Raw genomic sequence first — 26,424 nt, forward strand, 5'->3', positions numbered from 1 at the left:
CAGCAGTGCCCAGTCCAGGGGCAGAATCCCTGCCCTGCTCCTGCTGCCACACTGTTCCTGAGCCAGGCCAGGATCCATTGGACTCTTGCCCCCCTGGGCCCCCCTGGCTCCTGTTCAGCTGTTGTCAGTCAGTCCCCCCAGGTCCCTTTCTGTCCCCCCACTCTGTCCCAGCCCGTGGGGCTGCCAGGGGTTGTTGTGGCCAAAGTGCAGGACCCGGCCTGTGGCCTTGTTGAACCTCATACTGTTGGATCCTTCCCATCTCTCCAGCCTGGCCAGGTCCCTCTGCAGAGCCCTCCCACTGTCAGTTTGAGATGGCCCAGGGGGGATGGAGGGCAGGCTGCTGTGGGGATGGGGCTGGGGAACAGCTGATGGAAGGGATGAAGCCCTTGTTCAGTGATAACAGTCTGAGCTCTGAGGAGCAGCTCCCTGCTGGTCCCACAATGGGGATGTGCTCAGGCACTCTGGGCACAGAGGGCCTCTTCTCCTGGGTGTGTCAGGTATCACAGAATCATGGAATATTCTGAGCTGGAAGGGACCCACAGGGATCATCCAGTCCAACTCCAGGCCCTGCATAGACTCCTCAACAATCCCACCCTGTCCTTGAAAGCATTGTCCAAACCCTCCTGGAGCTCTGGCAGCCTGGGGAGCCTGGGCAGTGCCCAACCAGCCTCTGGGGGAAGAACCTTTGGCTGAGATCCAACCTGAGCCTGCCCTGACACAACTCCAGCCATTGCCTCAGGTCCTGTCACTGGTCACACAGAGCAGAGATGGAGCTGCCCCTCTGGGCAGGAGTGATACAACAATAAATCCTGAGGAATGAATGACTGGGAATATATGACTATTAATAATTATTTAATGACTATTCCTTCTGGTGTAGATGCCCCTGAGCTGGCACTGGACCAACTTCAGCACAGCAGTGAGGCAGTGGCAAAAATCATGGTGAAGCACAAGGGGAACACAAAAGGCCATTTCACCCTCCCTGAACAGGACTGGAAGCACAGGAGGGGGCACCTCACAAAGAATACTCACTGCAAACCCAGAGGATGTTTGCTTGGAGAATGTACCACCTGAGGGCAGGAGGCAAAGGCACCCTGGGGCACTACAAGTGTAATAGAGAATCACAGAATCATTAAGGTTAGAAAAGACCTCTAAGATCACCAAGTCCAACCATCATCAACTCAGCACCACCACTAAACCATGTCCTCAGTGCCAAAAAACATATTTGTTTCCTAAGATGCATTAAAGGATCTCCGAAACGAGAGTCAGAGCTGAAATCTTCAAAACCCATTGTGGAAGGAAGTTCACATTCCAGAGGAAACTCCGAGGACTGAAGTAGAGAGAAGCTTTGCTGCGCAGAACCTCCAAAGCAGTGCAGAAACCCAACCCAGAGGGGTCCAGAGAACTGAAATGCTCCATTCACCCCCTGTATTCCCAGGCTGAACATAGGCAGGGACAGAGTAGAGTTGAGAAAACCCATGATTTCAAGCAATAATATGGATGCACATCTTCAGTCCACACAGCCCAAAGACACAATATGCTGTTGCAAAGCCTGTATTTCATGGGCTTGATGGCTGAGTCTTCCTGATTATGTGCATTGACCCTAAATGTCCATTTAATTTGTCTTTGAAGAAGGAACAAAAGTAAAGCTGCTGCTGTCTGAACAAAAGATGATTAAGGAAAGGGTGTAGGATTTTTTTTAATTCCTTCATTATTATGGAAATATGCCTTTTAGAGGCTGAACAGAGCTGGTTCAGTGAGAAGTTCCAAGCTTATTTTATGGCTGAAAATGTGACTGTGACATTTAATATGAGGTAGGTCAGACAGAATGAGGCAGAGGCCGTGTCCCCAGTGCCAGTGATGAGACAGGGATGATAACTCCTGGTCAGGGCAGCCAGGAATTGTTCCATGTGGAATCACTATGGGTCACCTGTGTTAGAAATATCAACTTTATTTGACTCTTGAGCTTCATTGTGCAGCCGAACTCTGTGTTACCTGAAGGACAGTGTTTGCCCAGTTAAACCCAGCCCAGCACAGGCTTGCCTAGAAGGGCATGTGGCACGTTATGCCAGGGCTCCTGCAAGACTCTGGAGAGCCTCAGGAAACAACATAAACAGGCAAAGAATTTCAGACATGTCTTGGGCCTGGATGCAGATTTTCTGCTTGGTCATCCTGCAGGAACCACATACATCCTCTATGCAGAATGGTGGGAGGGAGAGAAAGGGAAAAAACAATGTCCCATGCGAAAATTTGGGAACTATCCCAATGAAACTGAGATGTCTTCACTCCCTACTTCACAGCACAGGGAAAATATCCCACAAAGGCAGCACAATGTAAATAAAACTGATCCTTAAATCAGCCCAGGTGCCAAACACTGATCAGAAGCCACGATCAAACAAGAGACACAACCTCAGCTCCAGCAAGGTGTGAATGAACATGCAAAACTTGGAGAATATTTTAACTGCTTCCAGAAAACAAATCCCACCCTGCTGAACCAGGTCCAAACCCAGCACAATTCACATCTGTTGATAAACAGGAGCAGAGATGGGATAACTCACATCTCCTTGGGATGCTCTTCCTCCCCTCTCACTCCAAATCCATGGCAGGTGTTGGACCTGCTTATTGCCACGGCAGTGTTTTCTTGCAGATCTGGGAGCTCTCCCACCTCAGCACAGCTCTGCAGATGGTCTTATCAACCTTAAAAACTACTGTGGCATCTCCATGTCCTTTACAAACCATAACCACAAACCCCAGAGGGTGTTCTCATTCTAGAGGAGCCCCCCAAGGCAGTACCTGCAGAACTCTCTGTGTCTGTAGCCTTTCTCCTCATGTATGGTCAGAACTTTGTTTACCAAGTGCCACAAGAACCCACCTGAAGGGCAGAAAGGCTTTTAGAGGAGGTAAGGGGTGGTGATTTCCCATGGTTCAGGTACCTTGATTCCTCCCCAGGAATGGTCAGACAGGAACTCCACAGGGCTCATGACTCCAGGCTGTGCTGGGTATCTCAGCAGGAAATCCAGTTCTGCTGGGTTGATTTCTTTATTCATCAGGAGTATCTGTAATTCCAAACAGACAAGATATCCTTGAGCAGCAATAGAATCCAGCAGATTAATTATTCAAACCAGTTACCTGCCAAATGTGTGGCTAAAATGTACTCAGAGCCCCATGTTGGAGAGGTGTGATGGACATACCATGTAGGTGCTTGGGGTCTCCCCAAAACAGGAACAGGAATGAGGATGGAGATTGGCAACAGAAGAGGAACAAAGCTGGGAAAACTACGTGGCAAGTGCTATGATCCAGGTGGATGGGAGCACCCTGAGGAGCAGTCCCTGCCAGGGTGTGCTGCAGGGCCCTGGGCTGGGATCCACAGCTGGAGAGCAGAGAAATTCCTGGAGAGGAACCAGAGCATCCTTAGGGAATGCCACCAGGGGGTTGGCCATCTCTCACTGTCTTGTTCATTTTATAAACCAAGTGGAGACACACTGAGAGTGCTGGGAAAAATAAACAACAAACAGCAACAACAATAAAACCCAAACCAAAATCCTCACCACCCTCATGGCTCCTGCAGCAAGAGAATAAGCAGGTCCATGAGGTCTCAAACTCTGAAGACCACCTGGGACATTCCAATGTTTTTAGTACCAGTGGTGACTTTCAGGAATAAATGGAGTAAGACTGCCAGAGCCATGGTTGAGGTCATTCTGGAAAGCCCAGCTGGGGCCACTGCTCCAGGTGCAATGCCAGAATTCTGAAATCCCAGACTCCGAAAAAATCCCCTCCAAACATCACTTCTGGGAGGGGGGAAAACCAGTGCAGGGAGTGTGTGGTTTCCTTGCCACAGATCCTGGTTTGTATCCCAATGATGTCAAAAGGGCAGTGGCACTTAAGGTGTGCCTGGCACCTCTCCTGCCACTGAGGGCACGAGGGACTCAGCTAAAGAACCAACTGGTTTTTTCTATGGGAGCACCTGTGCCCATCACCCAAGTGCCTCCACACACTGACACTGGGGCTGCTGCTTTTCCTGACACATAAAGGGACCCATTAATTATTTTCAGTGTTTATTGTAGTTACAAGCACCATGTGTGCTACTGAAACACTTTATTTAGAGATACGTGCTAAAAAATGTATGTGTCCCATGGGTCAGAATTATGGCTGACATTGCAAAATATAATCTGACTTTTTACACACAATTTATTAACAAAATATCCTGTTAGAGTCCATTTTTTTTCTCATATACACTTTCCCTTTTACATAAAGTATTTTGTTATGTAGAATTAAAAGAAGTCTTGGCCATCCCTGGATCAAGGTTAACCAGCCCTGCAGTGTTTCAGCAGTTGGATCTTGGTTCAGATCTGCATTCTTGGAGGTATTTTCCAAACTTATTTAGTCTGTGATTCCACATGTCAGGGCATTTCCACAGTCATCCACTGCACAAACTTCATATCAACTTCACAACATCGTTCCAAGCACTATTTATTGATTAGATATCCAAACGTCTCCTTGCTCAGATCATGGACTAAAAATTATACAAAATACTGGACATGGTAGAGCAGCTGTGTAGGAAGAATTTCTTCAGGATAAAAGCAATAAACCCTTCCAGGCCAGTTTGCTTTGCCCTGTTTTCCAGGTCCTGCCAGCAGGTATTACTGTCTCAAACAACCTTTGCCATCACAATTCAAATCCAACTCAGCATCTATGCCTGTTATTGGTGAGAGTCAGTCCTATGAGGAGCAGCTGAGGGAGCTGGGGGGGCTCAGCCTGGAGCAAAGGAGGCTCAGGGGGGACCTTCTCACTCTCTACAACTCCCTGACAGGAGGGGGGAGCCAGATGGGGGTCAGGCTCTGCTCCCAGGGAACAAGGGACAGGAGGAGATGGAACAGCCTCAAGCTGTGCCAGGGGAGGGTCAGGAGGAATTTCTTCCTGGAAAGGGTGGTCAGGTCTTGGCAGGGACTGCCCAGGGAGGTTTGGAGTCCCCAGCCCTGGAGGTGTCCCAGGAAGGCCTGGCCGTGGCACTCAGTGCTCTGGGCTGGGGGACAAGGTGGGCATCGGGCACAGGGGGGACTCCATGGGCTGGGAGGGCTTTTCCAACCTCAGGGATTGTGGGATTCTGAACCTTGCTCACAGAGTGCCACCCCTGGTGGTGTTACCTGGAAGGTGAGCTGGGCAGTGTAGGTCAGCCTGTCCCCCTCGAACAGCCCCCGGGCCGTGCACTGGCACACGCAGAAGGTGATGCTGTCGCTGAGGCTCCTCACGCGCTCCGTGAGCCCCTCGGCGGGAGCCGCCCTCTCCATGGCTCTCTGGAACACCTTCTGGAATGCCTGGGGGGGACACACAGTGGGACATGTGACTCTGAGATCCCCTTTGCATGGTACCCCCTGAACTGCCACAGTGAGAGATGCCAATCTCTAGGGCCACCTGGAACACCTAGAGACCAGCCCCTGCATCTGCCTGTAGCTGCTCTTCAGGAACACAGAGTCCGGCAGTGGTGACATCCCCTGTGACACTGAGCTCTCCAGAGCCCAGGGGAGCAGCACAGAGACAGGCAGAGGGAACTCAGACACTGGGAATACAAGAAATGATCTCTTACCAATGTGCTCCCACAGGGAGGACATGGGACACTTGCTCTGCAAATGTTGAGCCAGCAGAGAGTGGAGATCCCAGAGGACACATGGAATCACACACTGGTTTGGGTTGAAAGGGACCTAAAAGCTTATTCAGTCCCACCCCCAGCCATGGGCAGGGACACCTTCCACCAGCCCAGGTTGCTCCAAGCCCCGTCCAACCTGGCCTTGGACACTCCCAGGGATGGGGCAGCCACAGATTCTCTGGGAAACCTGTGCCAGGGCCCCACCACCCTCACAGGGAAGGACTTCTTCCCAATATCCCACCTGAATCTGCCCTCTGGCAGTGGGAAGCCATTCCCACTGGTCCTGTCCCTCCATCCCTTGTCCCCAGTCCCTCTCCAGCTCTCTTGGAGCCCCTTTGGGCACTGGAAGGGGCTCTAAGATCTCTGTGGAGCCTTCTCTTCTCCAGCTGAACACCCCCAGCTCTCCCAGCCTGGCTCCAGAGCAGAGGGGCTCCAGCCCCGTGATCATCTCTGGGGCCTCCTCTGGACCTGCTCTAACAGATCCACATCTTTGCTGTGCTGGGGACCCCTCAGCTGGACACAATATTCCATGTGGGATGTCACAACAGTGGAGCAGAGGAGGAGAACACAACTCCCACTGTGCAAATGTTTCAACTCAGAAAAGCAATTGCTCTAAATAATAACAATTTCAAGAAGTCTCATGAGCACTTTGCTGTCTGGATCCAGCCAAGGACTGGCTGAGAAGAGCAGGGAGCAGCACTGGTGGGATGGAGCAGCCAGTGAAGTCCCCTGGGGATGGGGACCTGCATCGAGAACAACACTCTTATGTAAGAGAATAAAGATTCTTGCAACAACATTTCTGATTTGAATGAGAAAAGACATAAAACTTTCAGAGCCATCCGAAGAAAAAACATTTGCAAATTATCAAATGCAACTGGAAAAAGAAAATGGAAAAGAAAATAAAACTCAAGTCCTGCTTAGCAATGCCAAGGCTCTGTAAGTTGGGCCCAGCTAAAGGAAATAACCACGGATGGCACAGACTGGCCAAGGCCTGACTGTGTTGGCAGCATTATTTTGGGGGTTCTACAAAGGAAAAATGATGCCTCAACAAATTAAAGTAACATTGATACCTAATACATTATTAATAATTGCAGAATGCATTTTCCTGCTTAACATTTCTTTAAATTCTGTTCAAACATGCTGCAGAGCAGCACATAAATCTTTGTGTTCTAATTTATAATGGGTTCCCAGCTGTGTGGCAAGTATTCTGAAATCATTTCTGTGCATCTTTACACAATGTTTTATGATCTGTCATCAAAATTTATTAGATAAAAACATTTCACCCAATAATTTTTCATGTATTTAGACACACTGCTAATATTAACTGGAAAACATAAAACAAACTAACTCTGGAAGATGCAGATTAAAGGTGAAGCCTCAGGAACCCCTGTATCTATTATGGATGTGTAGGGAATGAATCTTTCAAAAGGCACAAAAGATATTCTGTACATTTTTCTGATAAAATTACTCCAACAAACGAGTCGTGGATATAAAAAAGAAAAGCTTCTTTGTGGATCAGGCTCAACACATTGTAGTCTCTCCTCAATTCCTTTTTCCAGGCCACTTGTCAAGGTAAGAAATCGTTTGGAAGAAGTCCTAGGCTAGTACTCCAACTCATTTAACCCTCCAGCCCCCAAAGTACCTTTCTTGTGATAAAAAAAGGTCTTCCATTTATTAAAGCATTAAACTGGAACTCTTTCTAGATGGTTGGAGCAACCTGGGCTGGTGGAAGGTGCCCCTGCCCATGGCAGGGGGTGGGACTGGATGAGCTTTAAGGTCCCTTCCAACCCAAACCAGCCTGTGATTCTGTGAACCTCAGTGAGAGGGAGCAGCTCTGAGGGCACAGCACCTTCAGGGAGAACTGGTACATGGGGTGGATGTTGTGGAGCTCGTTCATGGTGAAGTAGAGCAGGGAGGCCCTCGCGGCCGCGGGCCTGTAGTGCTCCCTGGCCTCGTTAATCTTGGCTTCCGTCACCTTGAAGTCCTGCACCTGCAGGGAAACACAGGACAGGATTCATGTGAGAACACCCCTGTGCAGCGAGTGCAGCCCAGGGAAGGTGGACACGGGCCACCTCAGGGCAGCAGTGGGCAACCCACACATGAGCACCACAGGGAGCAGCCCCTGCCCCCAAGACATGGTGCAGCCAGGCTCGAGCTGCCCCTCCAGCATCCCCCCACTCTGGAACCTTCCCATTTAACTGCATTTCCCATTCAGTTGCCCAATCCTCCATTTTCCTGAGTCCTCTCCAGACTCCTCCCTGGATTCCCTGCTCTCCACTAACTGGAACTATTTTTCTCAACAATGAGTTTCTCCTGCTAATTGCAGGTCATTAACAGCACAGGGCTGGACAGCCCCAGTTCTCCTCTCAGGCAGCTTCCCCAGGGCTGGGAGGTGCTCATTTATCCCAGCTCTTTGTTGCCTTTCCTCAGCAGCACTGAACACACCCCACCTTGCTGCTCAGGGCTGCAGCTGCTGTGATGGACATGTGGAAATCGTTTTTGGCAGAAACACCAGCCCATCATCGTCTCAGTTTGTTCTTTCATTCCACTTCAGCAGCACAAAGTGATGTCCTCGAGCCCCTCAGGGGTTATTTCAGGCTCTGTTTGTGCACAGACATGTCTTGTACATGGCCAGGAGCTGCTGAGCCAGAGTTGATCCAGCCAGCTCAGCAAACCATGCTGTGGGATCATAAAACCATGGAATGGTTTGGGTTGGAAGGGACCTTAAAGCCCATCCCCCATGGGAAGGGACATCTTCCACTAGCCCAGGCTGATCCAAGTCCCGTCCAACCTGGCCTTGGACACTTCCAGGGATGGGGCAGCCACTCTGGGCAACCTGTGCCAGGACCTCCCCACCCTCACAGGGAAGGATTTCTTCCTAATCTCCAACCTAAGCCTACTCATTTTCAGGTTAAAGCCATTCCCCCTTGTCCTGTCACTGCAGAAGGTCCCTCTCTGTCCCTCTCGTTGGCTTTCTGTGGCAGAGCAGGGCTCAGCAGGGCATCCCACAGGCCCTGAAACACAGGCCATGGGGTCCCCTGGGCTGTCTCTGAGCTGGTGTGAGCACATCTGGCTGGGGCACCAAGCCTTCCCAAGGCAGCACAGACTGAGCCTTAATCTGCTGTGTGCAAACATCACCACACCTCAGCACCCCACAGCATCTGGGGGCTGAGCCTTTTTGCATGTGCCCATGAGCAGAGCTGGGCTGATTCATAATTCTAGTCAAATAAAAGCCGGGGGGAGAAGGCAATTGCTTTCCATAGACAGATCAGAGAGGAACTTCCATAGGAAGGAAAATGCTGCATGAACATTTTTTTTTGGTATACAGACCAAAAACAGAGCAGCAAACCTCTGACAGGGCTCTGCAAACTCCAAAACTCAACCCTGTTGGTACAGAGCTCGCACTGACCATCTGTATAACCACAGCTGGTTTAGGAGCTGGAGCCCTTCAAGAACACCCAATTCAAGAGGGAGATGCCAAGCTGGCAGGTCAAAACAGCTCTTCAGCATCTCCTTTGGGGGTTCAAGCAAACCCTCCTCAGACAGTAAAATACATCTGATGCACCACAAATGGCTCCCAGAAATAATTCTGGTTTTTAAGGTGGAGGGAGTATCTCAGTTTCTTGGTCACTGAGGCTCCAACACAGGGAAGTGAAAGGCAGTTCCAGCCCAACCCCATCACGTGAGTGACTCACCCCCAGCCAGTGGGCAGGGGGAGGGCAAGTGTGGGCTGTGAAGATGGGAGGTGGTGGAGTCCCCACCCCTGGACATGTCTAAGGAACAACTGGCTGTGACACTCAGTGCTCTGGGCTGGGGGACAAGGTGGGCATCAGGCACAGGGTGGACTCGGTGGTCTTGGAGGTCTTTTCCAGCCTAAATGATTCTGTGACTGTGGCTGCAGAGGGAAGCAGCTGAATGGCCATACCAGAGTCCTGGCACAATCCTGGCATGAGAACCACAATTCCCAAGTTCCCTCAGTGGCAGGAAAAACCACAGTGCATCTAGCTGAGCCCAGCCAGCCAGCCAGGGGAACTGGGCAGTGCTGACACTCACAGCTCATACCAACACTGATTTATACTCTAAAGAATGGAAAGGTATGAAATGCCCAAGTTCCTGCAGATTTACTCGAGATCACAAACTCACCAGACGCCAGTCCCTGGTCAGCACTAAAATCCAGATTAGCTGAGGCAGTGTGATGTACTCAGGATTAGGCTGGCACCGTTTAAAGCTGCCTTGATACAGTGTGTAAATTTTATTGTCTTTACATCAGACACTGATGTTTTCACTTGGTCTTAAATAGGTCATTTAACACACAAAAGCTGCAAAGCACCAAATGGCCTGAAGCTCTCCAGAGTGGAGAGCACTGTAGTTTATACCCATTTCTCTTCTCTGCTGAGCAGAAGGAGCAGAGATGGGCAGAGCACAGGTGACATTCCACCCAGAAATCCTCAAAGATAACATCACACACACACTTTTCTCCAGGCTATCACTGTCTTTGTACCTTCTCCTCGATTTCTGCAGCTGTCTGTTTAGTGATCTCCAAGTTCTCCACCAAGGCTGTGTCTCCCAGGAAATTCCCAGATGCTGATGACAGCCGAGAGAGCAAGTTGTCCTCTAATGTTTTCAAGGTAATCTTGAATCCATTCTGCTGCTTTGTGAGATCTGACTGCAAATGAGAAATTCAGAAAGTTTTAGCCACCAAACATGTGGTAAAGGAAGGATTAACCAACTTCCCATGGGAACAGGCTTCTCACTGAAAACTGACATAGTCCAGTAGTGCTTATTCCTGCTCTCTGCAACTCCAGGGAGTTGGTGGAGCTCTAGGATCACTCCATATCCAACAAGCCATCAACTCAGAGAAACCTTGAACAGCACAGAAAGCACCAGGAAAGCTGAGCCCTTTCACTAGGAATGTATGAAAATGCTGGGGATGAACCAGGAACCTTTATCCCCATCTCAAACATGTCTCCTGTATCTTTGTTCCTGATTCAAGTCAGACTGGACAGTCCCTCTGCTCCTCCCCCCTCCTGATGAACTTGTCCCTCCACACCCCACCAGTCACACCAGCAATGGGGCCACAGGGATAAAACCTGGTGGCAAATCCAGCAGCAAAGTCCCTCAGGCCCTGAGAAGAACACGAGATGCACCTCAGGCTCAGGACTGAGGGCAAAGCTGAGGCCTCATCTATTGCTGCTCCTGTTTGTATCCTGGCCTTGAAGTCCCACAGGGACCAGTGGCTTACTGGGCTAAAGCTGTACATGCACAGAGTCCTCCTGCCAAAGGATTTGCAAACTCAGCACAAGAAGGCCAAGAAGATACAGCCCAGTACAACCATCCTGCCTCAGGGGCACACTTCTGAATCACAGAGTAAATCCTTCCCATTTCTCTGGTCCCATCTCCCTCTCTGCTGTAGAAGCACCATCATTAATGCTGTTCATGGTGGAAACAAAGACTCTCATCCATCTCCTTTCTGAACTGCTCCTCCAGAACAGGCTTTATCCCATGAAATGTGATTGCCTTATTCTATGTGTTGGCTCAGAGAAACTGCATCTCTCCTGGATTTCAGGTATATTATGTTATTCCACGATATGGCTCTATCGTGAATACCTATTTTTAGAGTTACCACAGAAAACATCCTGTGGGAAGGCTGTGCCTCTGACTGGGATGCTGCTGAAGAGCTAAGCCTGGTGACTATTCTCTGCATCAATGAGGTCAGTCACTACCACCCTGCTACATAAAGCACTACTGGGTGACAGTTTAAATCCTCAGACTGTGGTTAAGTGGCACAATCAAGAAATTCAAGTAACTTTAAGTGTGTTTTATAGCCCTGCAACCATCAGCTCTGTAGTACAGCAGATGTGGGACACATGGAATTGAAACAAGTTCTGAGTAACTGGCTCATGACAGATTCAGTGTCATAAACCAAGTGATCCAAGGCTCCAAAGACAGTTTTGGGAAAACATGTCCCCCTGTAGGGTCTGGAATGAGAAATGTGACCCTTTGCCTCTCCCAGCCCCACCATGCAGGATGGAGCCTGCTCTGCTGGCAGAGGTTTCCCAGCAGATGAACTGACTCTGTCATTAATAACTCATCTCTCAACATTTGGGTTGAAGTTTCCTGTACTTGCTGTGCACACACTCATTCCATGTTCATGGCAATTCAGGTGCTCAGCAGGGTGGGCACTGAAGTGTGTTGGCTGTTGGTATTTCAGCTGGAAAAGGCTGTTTTGAAGACTTGTTCCATAGGCTTTCCACCCAGGAATTGGCCTGTCGTGGTAAATATTTTACAAGTCTTGAACCAGAAAATGAACAGAGCAAATTTTGTGTGTTTCTGCCATTCAAGCATAGCAAGCCTTGAAAAATGACATCTGCAAGCTATTATTCAACCCCTTGGATTATGAGCCTGGAGTTATTAATGAGGAGGGGGTGGATTTTTGCTCCAGTAGCTTGTAATCCCCACCCAATTCTGGAAGCACCCTCAGAAGTGCAGACAGCTCTGGGTCCCCGCAGCACCTGCAGCTTTTTCGTGCCACGGTTTGAAGCAGCAACAAGGTCATGGTTCCTCATTTCTGCAGTGGAGCTCATTATCTGTTATTTCACAGCTGACATATAACAGTGCTACTTCTGAGAAACAGGTTATTCCCAGAGCCTTCCTCTGCCAACCCCTTCCAAGCTCAGCCAGAGCAGCCACCTTTCATTTTCCTTTCTGTTGGTTTTGTTGTTTTATTTTAACATCACAAACCAGAGGGGAAAAATTCCCTGTGTTTTCATAGAATCACAGAATGGTTTGGGTGGGAAGGGACCTCAAAGATCATCCCTTTCCACCCCCTGCCATGGGCAGGGACACCTTCCACCAGCCCAGGTTGCTCCAAGCCCCATCCAACCTGGCCTTGGACACTTCCAGGGATGGGGCAGTCACAGCTTCTCTGGGCAACCTGTGCCAGGGCCTCTCCACCCTCACAGGGAAGAATTCCCTCCTGATATCTAATCCTGCAGAGCATCTGAGGAAGAATCCCAACACTGTCCATCACAGCCTGGCTGTGCAAGGATTTCACACACACCGTAACCAGTGAAGTCTGGAGTTGATGGGAGACACCTGAAACCAGCCCTGGTGACACAGCTGGAGCAGGGCAGTGCCACCAGCACATGGAGCAGAGTCATCCCCACCAAAGGGAATTGCAGATATGACCAGATAAAGGCCAGAGGGTTTGGACTGACCTGAGAGGGAAGGTCTTGGGATTTGGCTTTGCTTGCCTTGGCCTAAACTGGTTTGAGCTTCTCTGAGCTGTGACCATCTCACAGTCAGGTCCTGCTGCCTCACCCTGGGCCAGCCTGGTTCTAATGTCCAGTGAGAGCATGGAGTTGTCCTGGACAGACTGATCTGTCCCCAGAACCACCACAGGGCAGAGTCTCAGGCTCTGCCACAGGAGTGCCACCCTGGGAAGATGGCAGAGCTTCAAAGTAAGGAGGGACAGAAAGATGGATAACTGGGAATCAATGAAGACAGAGATTATTGGATATAGGCTGTGCTGAGGAAACATTTGAAAAAGGTTGGTGTTATTGGAATTGGATCAATAATAGCTGTTTGATGGATTTGGATCAGGTTATTAACAAAAAATCCTGGGCTCCACATATAAGGTGTGCTCTGAGATCAGTAACTGTTGTGCAGTGCTGTAGGAATCACTTCCATCTGCCCTTGAGCCAGAGCCTCAAACCTTCCCAGGACGCTAATCTCTATCCCCTTAGTCCCAGGGTGGAGAGGATGGACTAACACACACATAGAGAGATGATCTCTCCTTTGGGGAACACAAACATCCCAATCTGAGCCTCCAAGGAGCTCCCAGTGATCAGATCCAGCCCTGGGGCAGAAGGTGCTGAGCCACTGCCCAGCCCACCCCCAGGTCAGGGCCAGTGCCAGTCCCTCCCATGTCCAGGAGACACAGCTCTGCCTTTAGCCCAGCAGGGAAGAGATTTGTCTGACTGACTGTTCACCATCCAGCAGAACATCTGGAACATCTGGAACACCAGGCTACCTTTCTCCTCCCTGATCCTGACCTCCCTGGGGCAGCAGGGCTGGAGCAGGATGGAGCAGATGAGGGAGAGGAGAGATGGTAAACTCTGGTGTTACCTTGTTGCGGGGATAGAGAGAAATAGATCTTAAATATTCTTAAATATAAGGAAAATGCCATCCCACACCAACTGTGTCAGCCCAGCACAGAGCCCTCAGACCAAGGGCTTTGTGTCCTTCGTGTCCCCAGAGAGACAGTCATGGCTCACACATTAAATCTGTTTATTATGTGTTTTTGAGGCCATCTTTTGGCTCATTAGCACATGAGCCTGGTTCAAACTCAATGCATCATTAAGGCTACCCAGCTAAAGCACTTCAGAACCTCATTAAATGGAAAGATTATTACAGAACCGGCCTGGCCTGACTGAACATGTGCAGTAAATTTATTCCCACTCTCAGAAAATATTTAGTATTATACATGTTTGTTAGATGGTTATATGTGTCATTAGAACAGGGGATTTTCTTTATAAAATTATCTTGGAATTGAAGCCATACTTATTAAAACAGAGAGAGAGAATATTTTGGCCTGTTATAAAGAAGTGGGAGGAAGAACCAGGAAAGGAAAATGTCGTTACCAACCTCACAATATTTACACAGAGAATCCTATACCATAAATGCTGAAAACTGAGATTAATCCTGCCTCCAAAATTAAATCTGTGAAATCCAGAAAAACCTGATATAATGAGAATCTCAGTTTCCAGTCACAGGAGGAGAAGGAAAATAAAGTGACTCGTACCCAAATTTTGGGAGAAAAAACTTGAAATTGCAATACAAATTTTGCCAAAATACCTAGAAAACAAAAGAGTGAAGGAAAAAAATCTTCAATTCGAGGGAAATCTGATTTTATGATGAGTTTAGTAATCTCGGTAACCTTCCAGGTGAAATGTTGTTTTCTTTACACTACAATAACAATGATGATGAAGATTATAACAGCAATAACAACAATAATAATAAGGAGAAGGAGAAGCAGAAGGAGAAGCAGCAGCAGAAGCAGCAGCAGCAGAAGAAGAAGAAGAAGAAGAAGAAGTGGAAGAATCAGAATCAGCAACAGCAGCAGCAGAAGAAGCAGAAGAAGGAGATAATAATAATAATAATAATAATAATTTATTCTTGCTCCCAGTGTAAACTGCAGCTCCTGACCTTGAGCTCCTCCAGGTCAGGCCTCTCCATGCTGACCACGGCCGCCAGCAGCTGCTCCTCCAGCCCGTCCCTGGTGACGGTGAAGTTGATGAGGGTGCACTGGGCCTGCAGCTCGGGTGGGAAGTGGGGGTTTGCCAGCTTTGTGTGCAGGATGAGGCGGAAAGCAGGGCTGAACTCACACTCTTTGTCCCCAATCTTGATGTACCTGCAATTAGAAGATGAGCCAGGAGGTGGTTCACCCCAGGGTGGTTCACCCGAGGACAAATGGAGGTCTCAGTCAGTGGCACCTACCAGGACTTGGCACTCTACACACAAATCACTATTAGAGCAAAAGTATTAAAAATTGGCAGTGACACTCGAGTCACTTCTGATCTAGGAGAAAAGTCCCAAAAAGCTGCCCCTGCGTCTTGGATTCTGTTTGAGAAGGCTCACATTTTCCAGCAGCAGCATGGCCACTCCAACCATGAACCCTCGTGGCTATTGAGAGAGGCTGAATTCTACCTTAAAGTTGGAGTTACAGGGAGGAAAAGCCTCTCAGCTCAGAGGTCACGGGTTTGATACTCATATGGGCCATTCACTTAAGAGCTGGACTCGATGATCCTTGTGGGTGCCTCCCAATCCAGAATACTCCGTGATAAATCTGTGGCAACTTTTCATTGGTCACATCTAGAATTGCCCAGTCTGTTGGCTCTGATCAGGCCAACTCTGCAGTTGCACTGAGCTTGAGCAGTGAAGCCACATTTGGAGAGCAACTGGTGGCCATTCAAAGGAGGTAACATCTCCCAGGAAAACCCAATCTCCTCTTGTTTTGCACTTCTGACATGAAGACTAAAGCTCACAGCAACATGATCTGAACCCAAGTGTAACCCAGCCCAGAAAGCCAAACAAATCCTGGGCTGCACCAAAAGCAGTGTGGGCAGCAGGTCAAGGGAGGGGATTCTCCCCCTCTACTGCCCTGGTGAGACCCCCCCTGAAGCACCGGGTACAGTGTTCCCCAGCATGAAAACGACACAAAACTGTTGGAGTCCAGGGGAAACCATGAAGTTGATAAGAGGACTGGACACAGAGACAGGCTGAGAGAGCTGGGGCTCTTCAGCCTGGAAGAGAGAAGGTTTTGTGAAGACCTAATTGTGTCCTTCCAGCATCTTAAAGGGCTACAGGGAAGGTGGAGAGGGACTGTTCATCAGGAACTGGAGTGACAGGATAAGGGAGAATGGCTTCAAACTAAAAGAGAGCGGGGTTAGATGGATAATAGGAGGAAATTCTTCCCTGTGGGGGTGGTGAGGCCCTGGCACAGGTTGCCCAGAGAAGCTGTGGCTGCCCCATCCCTGGAAGTGTCCAAGGCCAGGTTGGACAGAGCTTGGAGCAACCTGGGCTAGTGGAAGGTGTCCCTGCCCATGGCAGGGGCTGGGCCTGGATCGTCTTTAAGGTCCCTTCCAACCCAAACCATTCTGTGATTCTATATTAACAAAGCCCATGGGAACCAGAGACCAAGAGAAACTAGAAATGTTTTCAGGGCTGCACTGGGACTGCTGCAGGAATGGTGACGTTGTCAGGGGAGTTTGAACACTTCCTAGCCAAACATCACACACTCAGTGTCCTCTTGGCCCCTCAGTTACTTTTACAGCTGTGAAAGAGAGGCAGAGAGAAACCACCCAGTACAGGAACCACAGGGATGGTGGGACTGACAGTGTCTATCCATGAGGTCTGGGCTCATGGCCTGGGAACACGAATCCCATGGACTTCCTATGTGATTCATAATTCATTTCCCCTTTCTTAGGAAGCACATGATCCCACAGGGAGTTCTGAGAGCAGACACATACAGCCCCAAAAGGTGTTTCCCTGGAGGGGGGATGAGGATTGGCACCCTCACTGCTGTACCCCCAACTCAACATTCTTCAGCATTTCAATCCCTTCCCTGGGACTGATTTTCCTTCTCCATCCTGCAGCCAAACCCACACTCAGCCATCCTTCTCATGGTGTTTTCCCCTGCACAGTTTGCAGACAGTTTGCCTTGCCCAGCAGTTTACAACACCCTGGGGTATTTTAGGCAAGTAAGGAAATAATCCTTAAGAACGTAAGGACAAAGGGCTGCCCCTGTCTCTGACCTCCTCTGGGCTGGAGGGGCCCAGAGCTGCCACGGAGAACTTGACCTCATTAAGAGACACTTTATATCCTTAATGCTCAAACCTGGAGCTGTATTCCTGAACTCTGTGCAGTGTTTGCTAAAATTCGAGGCTACTTTTACTCCACAACAGCAAGAGTTATTTTGGTAATAATTTAGTGTTAGGACAGTGGTCACTACACAGGGAGACAATTACAGGTCTCTCTTCTCATGCGAGGTTTGAATGACACCGTGCAATGAAATGAGAAATCCAGGTTGATTTTCAAGCCATCCTGTGTGTGAATTACCTGTGATTAACTGATTTAAAAAGCCTTCACCTCTGAAGGCAGGATGTCACTGCTGCTGGATCTGAATAGCCACGATCTGAGGTGAGGAACAGAGAGCACAACACCCCCAGCCCCCACCCACATGTGCCACCAACCCCTCCTCCCCAGCTCACCTGCCTTTCTTGATTGTTTCTCGCCCCAGTAATGGTCCCAACACTGGATCCACAGATTCCTCCAGGTTTTCAATCAAAACCAGTTCTCCTGCAGCCAGAGCTCGTTCCAGCATGTCCAGGTACCTGTGGGGAGCAGCACTGGTAGGTACCTCCTGCAGCAGAGCAGGGTGTGACACTGTTATTGAGGAGGATGTGGGGACAGAGAGGGGTCCACACAGCTACAGGCACGTGGCAATATCTGGGGAGAGGAAGAGGGGTAAGAGGGGGTCAAGGCCTGATGCAGAAAGTGGCACTAACAGAGTCTGGGCTCTCCAAAAAAGAGAATGAGGTCTCAGAGCTCCAAGAGCAAGCAGTTATCACTATGACTTTCCCAAGAAGAGTCTGGGCATCAGTGAGCAAAGCTGGAGTTTTTTTAGCAAATACCTTGTTTCCCCCAGAATCCATTGACGCAGTTCACCTTATTTTGATCCCAGATCAGATCCAGTAACTCATTATTTTCTAGGAGGAAAACTGAGGAGGCACCAGCAAAACAACCTGGGCAACCACAGAGGAGGCACCAGTGAAACATGGGCAACCCCAAGGCATCTCCAAATCTACATGAATTTTCAAGCACCAGGCTTGGGCCACTCTTGGCTGTTGCCAGAGCTTTCCTCTGTATTCAAAACCAACCTCAGTGCTCGGACATCTCAGCAGGGTTTTGACTCTGGGGCTCCTCACTACTGGGCAGAGATGGGTGCAAGCTGATACAGCAAGAGAGCAGTCTGAGGGCTGACTGGAGATAAGAGCCAGGAGTGGAAAAGCCTTCCCATGAAAGATTTATCTGGATCAATGCAGGGGTGCTGCAATGAGAAAGTCCAGCTGGTGCCAAGTGGGAGCAGCATCAGCCCAGCTGGTCTGCAGGGCATGGTGACCCTCCTGGCAGCTTGGTTGTCCATGCCAAGCCCTCTCTCTCTTTCCAAGAGGTAGGAAGACCCGCTCACCCTCCTGGATGAGACTAAACCATGACATGACATCTACAATAAACCCGATGGAGGACACCACAGTCCTGTTGCCCAGAGGAGCTGTGGTTGCCCCACCCCTGGAAGTATTCAAGGTCAGGTTGGATGGGGCTTGGAGCAACCTGGGCTAGTGGAAGATGACCCTGACCATGGCAGGGGGTTGGAATGAGTTGAGTTTTAAGATCCCTTCCAACCCAATCTATCCTGGGATTCTGTGCCACACAGAGCTCTCCTCAGCACACTCCATCCTCACTTTCAGAGGAGTTTCTATGGTAACTGAGCCAAGCTCTAAACAGACCCCTTGTTTAATGAGAAAACTCCATCATTTTGGTAATGAATAGCAGATAGTTTTCTAGTGTTGTGTCCAGCTCTGGGCCCTCAGCTCAGGAAGGACATGGAGGGGCTGGAGCAGGTCCAGAGAAGGGCAACAAGGCTGAGGAAGGGTCTGGAGCACAAGTGCTGTGAGGAGAAGCTGAGGGAGCTGGGGGGGCTCAGCCTGGACAGGAGGAGGCTCAGGGGAGACCTTCTCACTCTCTGCAACTCCCTGACAGGAGGGGGGAGCCGGGGGGGGTCGGGCTCTGCTCCCAGGAACCAGCAGTAGGACAAGAGGGCACAGCCTTGAGCTGCACCAGGGCAGGTTTGGGTTGGACATTGGGAAGTTCTTCCCAGAGAGAGGGATCAGCCCTTGGAATGGGCTGCCCAGGGAGGGGGTGCAGTCCCCGTCCCTGGAGGGGTTTGAGCAGAGCCTGGATGTGGCATCAGTGCCATGGTCTGGGTGACAAGGTGGGGTTGGGTCATGGGTTGGACTGGATGATCTCAGAGGTCTTTTCCAACCTGGTTGATTCTGTGATAATATGAGCAAATCCAGAGTTGGATTTGCCTCAGTGTCACTGGCTCTGACAGCACAGTCAAAGAGTCAAACAAACACCCAGGCAGCCCATCCCCAGTGTCACTGTGTGAAGAGGCTGCTTTACCCCTTGTTCCCAACCCGGAGCACTCGGAGCCCTGGGCCATATCTTGCTTTGATCCATTGGATGCCCTGGAGCTGGGGGTCCACCAGGAGGGGCCAGCGCTCGCAGGTGCTCAGGATGGTGGCGTTCTCGGCAGAGGTGCGGTCGGCCGGGAGCCCCTCGTTGTGCCAGCCCGCCACGGCCGCCTCGTCCGCCAGCATGGCCAGGGGGTCCAGGCACGGGCTCACAGGGATGGGCACCTGGGGGGAGAGGACAGAGGCTTCTAGTGGGTTATTTCACAGAAAGTTAGCTTAATTAAAGACTGATAAAGCAGATTTATCTGCATCACCAGCAGCGTGAGCAGGTTGCGGGAGGGCATTTTCCCCACCTACTCCGCTTTGATGAGACCCCACGTGCAGAGCTGCCTCCAGCTCTGAAGGAACCAACATCAGAAGGATGTTGAGCAGCTGGAGAGAGTCCAAAGGAGGCCATGAAGACACTCTGAGGGCTGGAGCCCCTCTGTCCTGGAGACAGGTTGGAACAGCTGGGGAAGAGAAGGCTCCAGGGAGACCTGAGAGCCCCTTCAAGGGCCTAAAGGGGCTGCGAGAGAGCTGGAGAGAGACTTTGGTCAAGGGCCTGGAGGGACAGAACAAGGAGGAATGGCTTCAAGACAGAGGGCAGGGTTAGATGGGTTACTGGGAAGAAATTTTTCCCTGTGAGGGTGGGGAGGCCCTGGCACAGGTTGCCCAGGGAAGCTGTGGCTGCCCCATCCCTGGGAGTGTCCAAGGCCAGGTTGGACAGAGCTTGGAGCAACCTGGGCTGGTGGAAGGTGTCCCTGCCCATGGCAGGGTTTGGAACGAGATTTCTTTAGGGTCCCTTCCAACACAAACCATTCTATGATTCCATGATTTGTCACTGGTTTTCCATTCTACAGGGTCCTTTTGATCTAGTTTTCTTTCCCTAATCCTATTTTAAACAAACACAAACTGTACAAGCAATCCAAGGTTTTTGCCTGCAGAGCCCTAAACCAGCCCAAGCCCCACTGGCTCAGATGACACTCCTCCCTGTCCCTCTCTCTGAGACAGCCTGGAAGGACATCACTAACCCCCTCATAAGGCAGCTGTTCTGCTGCAAAACAGCATTAGGAGGCCCAGAAATGCTTCTCTGACAGGGGAGGCCATTGCTGGGTGTGACAGCCAGAGTTACCTGTGCCAGATGTCTGAGCAGAGTGGGCCTTTCATTTCCTATTAGAATTTGAGGCATATCCTTGAAATTTCTAAGCACAGAGTCGGGTCATTTTTGGAACAATACTGCATTTCTTAACTAAGTTTCTGGCTTAGTATTAAAAAACGCAGAATGAATTTTTTCCTCTCTCAGGCTAAGGAACTGGCTGATTTTGTCAGCCCTTTGATTTGGCCATCACTGCCCCACTGTGATCTTACTTAAAAGATTCTTGGCATTATTTCCTGATGTATGAGAGGAACCTGCTAAAAATTAGCAAAATATTAAATGAGTTTGCAGCATGATGATCTCCATCTGGTCCTAACAGCAAGACATGGATACAACCAGCTGAGAGGCATGGCCAGCATGAACAGAGCTTGTGTCCAGCATTAAAAAAACACCTGGAGCTTTTCCAAGCCTACCAGAGAGCTGGCAGTGAGCTCTGCCTGCTCCAAGCAATTCCTTCTCCATGCAAGTCCTTCCTTCCAGGCCATCCCTGATGGCTGGTCAGAACTGCAGAGTATCGTCCTGGGCTCCAGGCTTGGAATTTTTCTCTGCACGTGGAGGAATCAAGACAATTTCATGGAGCAAGGACACCACAACTGCCCCACAGAGGCATAAATCACACGTGGCTACGTCCTGCTCCCTAACCCAACTCAGCAGGGACACAGGGCTGCCCCTCATTTGAGAGATCCTCTCCCTTGGGGATCCTTGTGGACATGAGAATTCATGGCCATGTTAATCCCAGGAACAGCAGTTTTTCAGAAGAATCAGGACTTACTTTGAGCTGGTGCAGATATGGTTTCCAGACACCCTCCAGGAGGTCCTGGCGGTATTTCCTGGTGAAGTAGCCCAGGTAGGACACGAAGGCCGTGATCAGCAGGACATCCCCACACAAGGTGCTCTGCTGCTCTTTGAAGGCCTTCACAGCCTCAGCCCATCTCACGTTCTCAGAGGCCAGGCCCCCAACCTGCAAATGCACAAATCAAATTAAACATTCATAGACCCATGGAATGGGTTGGAAGGATGAAGGCTCATCTCATTCCACCCAATTCCACTGGCAGGGACACCTTCCACCATCCCAGGTTGCTCCAAGCCCCCTCCAAATTGGCCTTGGACACTTCCAGGGATGGGGCAGCCACAGCTTCTCTGGGCAACCTGTGCCAGGGCCTTCCCACCCTCACAGGGAAGAATTCCTTCCTAATATTTAACCTAATCCTGCCTTGTCAGTTATAAGCCATTTCTGCAAACCTATTTTAATGGAAAAAAAATGACACTATTTAGGCAAGATAGTCTCGGAGATTGGGGCAGGAGGGAGGGAAGTGTTAAGAGGGATGATGGCACATGGTGTGACTCTTGGGGATGATCCTGTGCAGGGCTGAGGGTTGGATTCAATGATCCTTGTGGGTCCCTTCCATCTCAGCACATTCTGTGACTGATCTTTGTGCTCAACAGCCACTGATGATTTTTCCCTTCATGACTGAGCCAAAGCTGCTGTGGATACCAACCAAACTTTTGGCATCTACAGCACCCTGTGGGCAGCAGATGCACAGTTCAGCTGTGCTTCCTGTAAAAAAAGTACATCTCTGACGTGCTGCCTGAACTTTCCAACTGATAAAACCTGTTGTCCAGTGGAAAACCAGTGGAATGATCCTGCTGGCACCAGCTTCTCCGCACCACTCAGTATTCCAAGCCCTCAGTACCCCTCTGCTGTCTCCTTTGGAGTTGAAGAGCTTTAGCCTCTTCAGTAATTCCTCACTCAGAAGCAGCCTTTTCATTTTCCTTGCAATTTTTATCCGTACAGAATGATGCAATCTTTATTATCCAGTTTCTTTTATTGTTCCTGTCTCTGCACCATTTCCATTCTCCTCCAGCCTTTGAGGTGCAGCAGAGGGGGCGGTGGGAATGCTGCACATTCAAGATTTATTTAGAATGTATTCATACAGAGATGGGGATTTTTCTCTGTTTTGTTCTCTCTTCTTTTCCTAATAAACCCTAACATCCAGTTTCAGATTGGTTTGGGGTTTGGTGAGGGTTTTTTGCCTCTGGGAGCACAGAGCTCACACACTCACAGAACTCTTAGCTCCAGCCTTTCATTCCAGACTGATAATAACCTGCTCAGCACCACTTACAGGGCATGCAAAGTAAAACTTGATTTTTCCAGTATACACTACATTGCATTTATCTACCTGGTGTTTCATATCTGCATCACTTGGGATCATTTTCACAATTCTTTATAGACTGTCTACATCATCACTGTGAAACCGTGCGCCCACGCACCAGCTCATCCCGCTCGACTGTGATTCAGAGAATCACTGAATCTCAGAATGGTTTGGGTTGGAAGGGACCTTAAACCATCTCATCCCACCCCCTGCCATGGGCAGGGACACCTTCCACTAGCCCAGGTTGCTCCAAGCCCTGTCCAACCTGGCCTTGGACACTTCCAGGGATGGGGCAGCCACAGCTTCTCTGGGCAACCAGAGTGGTGAACTCAAGAACGAACACCTCTGATGGCTCTTCTGCCTTGCCAAAGCTGCCTCTTTGAATCAGGGAAGACTGTCCCCTGGGCAGTCTGGCTCCTCCCAGGAACAGAAAGAGCAGCCTCAGGTTTTCGGTGCCCCATCTGACCTCAGAGCTGCTCCTAAACCTGCCCCAGCTGAGCTGCTCCTCCACAAACATGAACCACCACCCTCCTCACAGAGCTGCAGAGGTTCCCCAGTGCCTTTTGCTGATCTCAGACTGTGTCGTTGTCCCCTTACCCTTGCTAGAAAGCTACTTGTGATAGGATTAGAAGCACATCTGCCTTTCTTAGGGCTACATGACAGGTAGGGCAAAGCCTGATCAAACACAATGGTCCTCACTGGTTTCTGCAATGGGCTCCTGGCTCAGAGATGAACAATCTGCTATAAATCCATAGTTACGTCTGCAACTTGTATCACTGAATTTCAGCCCATTCTTGTGGTTCCATATTGAGACCATCCAGTTATTTTACCTCCAGCAGTGCTTTCTCTTCATCTGGGGGAATTTCCATTTTTATGTTCTCAGTCTTATAAGGTTGTCTTACCTTGTAAATCCACATTCCTTATAGTGGAGCATATGAAGGCTGGAAAATAGCAGGCATCCAGCAGCACAGCCTATACCTGCCCTGATCCTGCTCTCTTCTGGCCATTTTCTGGAGTCCACCTGAAGCTGGACAGACCCTAGTCTCAGCCCACATATCAGTCCTTACCTTATCCTGCTTGTTGAAAAAGAAGCAAAACACTACTTTTAGGCTATTGGTTAATTTTAAGGATCATACCTAAATTATCCTTAATCTCAACTACAGTTACAGTGCAGAGTCCAGTTCTTCCATCTTTCCTTTGTAGTTTTTACAGATGAAGCATCTCAAGTTCTTCCCTCCAGCCTCCTTGAGGTCAAATCCCATACTACTCCCAGAGCATCTCTAAGACCAAGAAGTCTTTATTGATCTGATTTTCCTAATTCTTGTAGAGTGGCTACATACTCCTAATTAATTTCTTCAGGTTACTTTTTATCCACTTTGGTCCTACAGGTCTTTTCTTCTCCCTTGCTTGAATCACACACTACCGCCAGTTTTAATACGTTCAAGACATCCCAGATGTCTTCCACCTCAGATCCTAGAAGTCATTGGAGTTCTTTTTATTTAGCAAGCAGCAAATTAAAAGCTACTCATGGGATGCCCTTTAGCCTTTGATAATGAGGGATAGTGAACACTCACTCCCCATTCACCTTCTGCACACCAGTCATGACTTTAGAGGCTTCTCTCACATCCATCCCCTCTACACCTTTTCAAGAACAAAGAGTCCTAATCTGTTTCCTCTCTTCTTACACAGAAGTGGTTCTATACTTGGCTGTAGCTTTTCTAAGTTGTCCCCAGCCTCCTGAGCTGGGTTAACCCCCTGCACTGACAACCTGATACAATGATGTTTAACTTCTGCTTCCTGAGGTTTTTTCTACTAATTACTAATATTAAGTTTGTCTTTCTTCCTCCAGTCAAGTGCCACATTGCTGTTCCTGAGAACTCATTTCAACCACTCCAAGAGCTCTTCAGTGAGTGATAATAGTGCAATTAGGCCCCATCCATGTAACTGCATGATTACAGTTTGTTTTCCCTACACACATTATTTTGCATTTGTCATCACTAAATGTCATATGCTGCATTAGCAACACCCACTCACAAACTCCAACACCAGCCAGCCTCCCTCTCTGGTGCACAGATCACTGCTCCCTGTCCCTTGGATCCTGGAGCATTTTCCTTAGGTCATGTTAAGTTCAGGAGATGCCAATCTGGCACTGTCAGGGCTGGGATTGCCTTCAGCCCCCAGGTTCATTTGTTATTCCAAAGCATCATTCTCTGTTCAGTTCTATTCTTCAGACAACCTCAAATGTGTTTATTTCAAAGTCTGGGAACTTATTTCTGCCCACAACCACACAGGTGACACATCCTGAATGTCAAATGAACTGCACACCAGTGAGGGCTGTCAGGAGCTATTCCTAGATCAAAGCCAGGACAACACAGGAGATGGTGTGCAGTGCACAGCAGGAGGTTGGGATGAAGGTAGTTCCCTGCCTACTCTGCAAAATGATGAATTTCATCAATTCAGTATAGAATCATGGAATCGTTAAGGTTGGAAGCTGTTCCCAGGTCATGGGGTGAGGAAGAAATGGAACCAGCATGGTCTGGGATGTGGTGTCATAGAATCAGAATGGTTTGGGTTGGAAGAGACCTTAAAGACCACCTAATTCCACCCTGTCCTATGAGCAGCAACACCTTCCACTAGCCCAGGTTGCTCCAAGCCCCGTCCAACCTGGCCTTGGACACTTCCAGGGATGGGGCAGCCACAGCTTCTCTGGGCAACCTGTGCCAGGGCCTCACAGGGAAAAGTTCCTTCCATATATTGAACCTAAATTTGCCCTCTTTCAGTTTGTACCCACTCCCCCTTGTCCTGTCACTCCAGTTACCGATGAACAGCCCCCCTCCAGCTTCTCTGTAGCCCCTTCAGATCCTGGAAGGTGCTCTGAGGTCTCCACACAACCTTCTCTTCTCCAGGCTGAACACCTCCAGCTCTTCCAGCCTGTCAAATTTGGAAAGCTTCACGAATTTGCGTGTCTGGTATAGTGGAAGGTGTCCTTGCCCATGGGAGGGGATTGGAATGAGATGGTGTTTAAAGTCCCTTCCAGCCCAGCCCACTCTATGGTTCTGTGAGTCTATCAAGGTTTCCAGATGTTCTGCACCCCTCGGGTGTCTCCAGCCTCAGCTGCACCTGCTGGCCCCATGAGCTGTACAGCTCCAAGAGCTGCATCACTGGCCCATAAACTGCACTTCCCACCCCGGAGCTGCAGCAGGAGCTGTGTGGGAGTGCAGAGCCCTCAGAGAGGTCTGTACCACCACCTGCATCCTCCCTGCAGGCACAGGGGGTCAGGGAGGTCAAAGAACAGACTGGCTGGGCTCTGTTGTGCTGGGGATGAGCCTGATCCAGCAGAGCCAGCTGCTGGAACCAGCTCCTTCCCCTCACCCCCAGGGCAGAGCTCAGCACAGACCAGGCTCCTGCAGCCCCATCCCCCTGCTTGGAGAAGAAACTGGCTCCAGGTTAACAGCCAGTGCAGAGGCCAAAATACGAAGCACTGGGGGCATTTGCAGCACTGGGTGTGAGCTGGGGCTCCAGCTGATGGGGCAGTGAGGGCAGCAGACATTGCCTCCCAGCCTCTGACATCTCTTCAGTCTTGCTCTGCAGAGGATGGGGGGCTGCAGACACCACAGACCGGGTGTCTGGGTAACAGGGACAGGTGCTGCTTTTAGAGAGCTTTTCACTCTAATTTTTCTC

General features: G+C 49.7%; 1 protein-coding gene across 1 annotated transcript in view; it reads right to left on the minus strand.

The window, feature by feature from the left end:
- Positions 1-26,424, minus strand: part of DNAH9 (dynein axonemal heavy chain 9) — a 180,063-nt gene that overhangs the window by 68,997 nt on the left and 84,642 nt on the right. The window contains exons 42-49 of the mRNA XM_017835980.1: positions 21,363-21,551; positions 19,385-19,620; positions 17,413-17,535; positions 14,849-15,053; positions 10,143-10,307; positions 7,491-7,631; positions 5,142-5,312; positions 2,931-3,053 (exon numbers count right to left, since the gene is read on the minus strand). Coding sequence (XP_017691469.1) covers positions 2,931-3,053; positions 5,142-5,312; positions 7,491-7,631; positions 10,143-10,307; positions 14,849-15,053; positions 17,413-17,535; positions 19,385-19,620; positions 21,363-21,551 — 1,353 coding nt within the window. The remainder of the gene's footprint in view (positions 1-2,930; positions 3,054-5,141; positions 5,313-7,490; positions 7,632-10,142; positions 10,308-14,848; positions 15,054-17,412; positions 17,536-19,384; positions 19,621-21,362; positions 21,552-26,424) is intronic.

This window comes from Lepidothrix coronata, unplaced genomic scaffold (genome assembly GCF_001604755.1).
Source record: "Lepidothrix coronata isolate B3197 unplaced genomic scaffold, Lepidothrix_coronata-1.0 Scaffold267, whole genome shotgun sequence".
Classification (NCBI taxonomy): domain Eukaryota; kingdom Metazoa; phylum Chordata; class Aves; order Passeriformes; family Pipridae; genus Lepidothrix; species Lepidothrix coronata.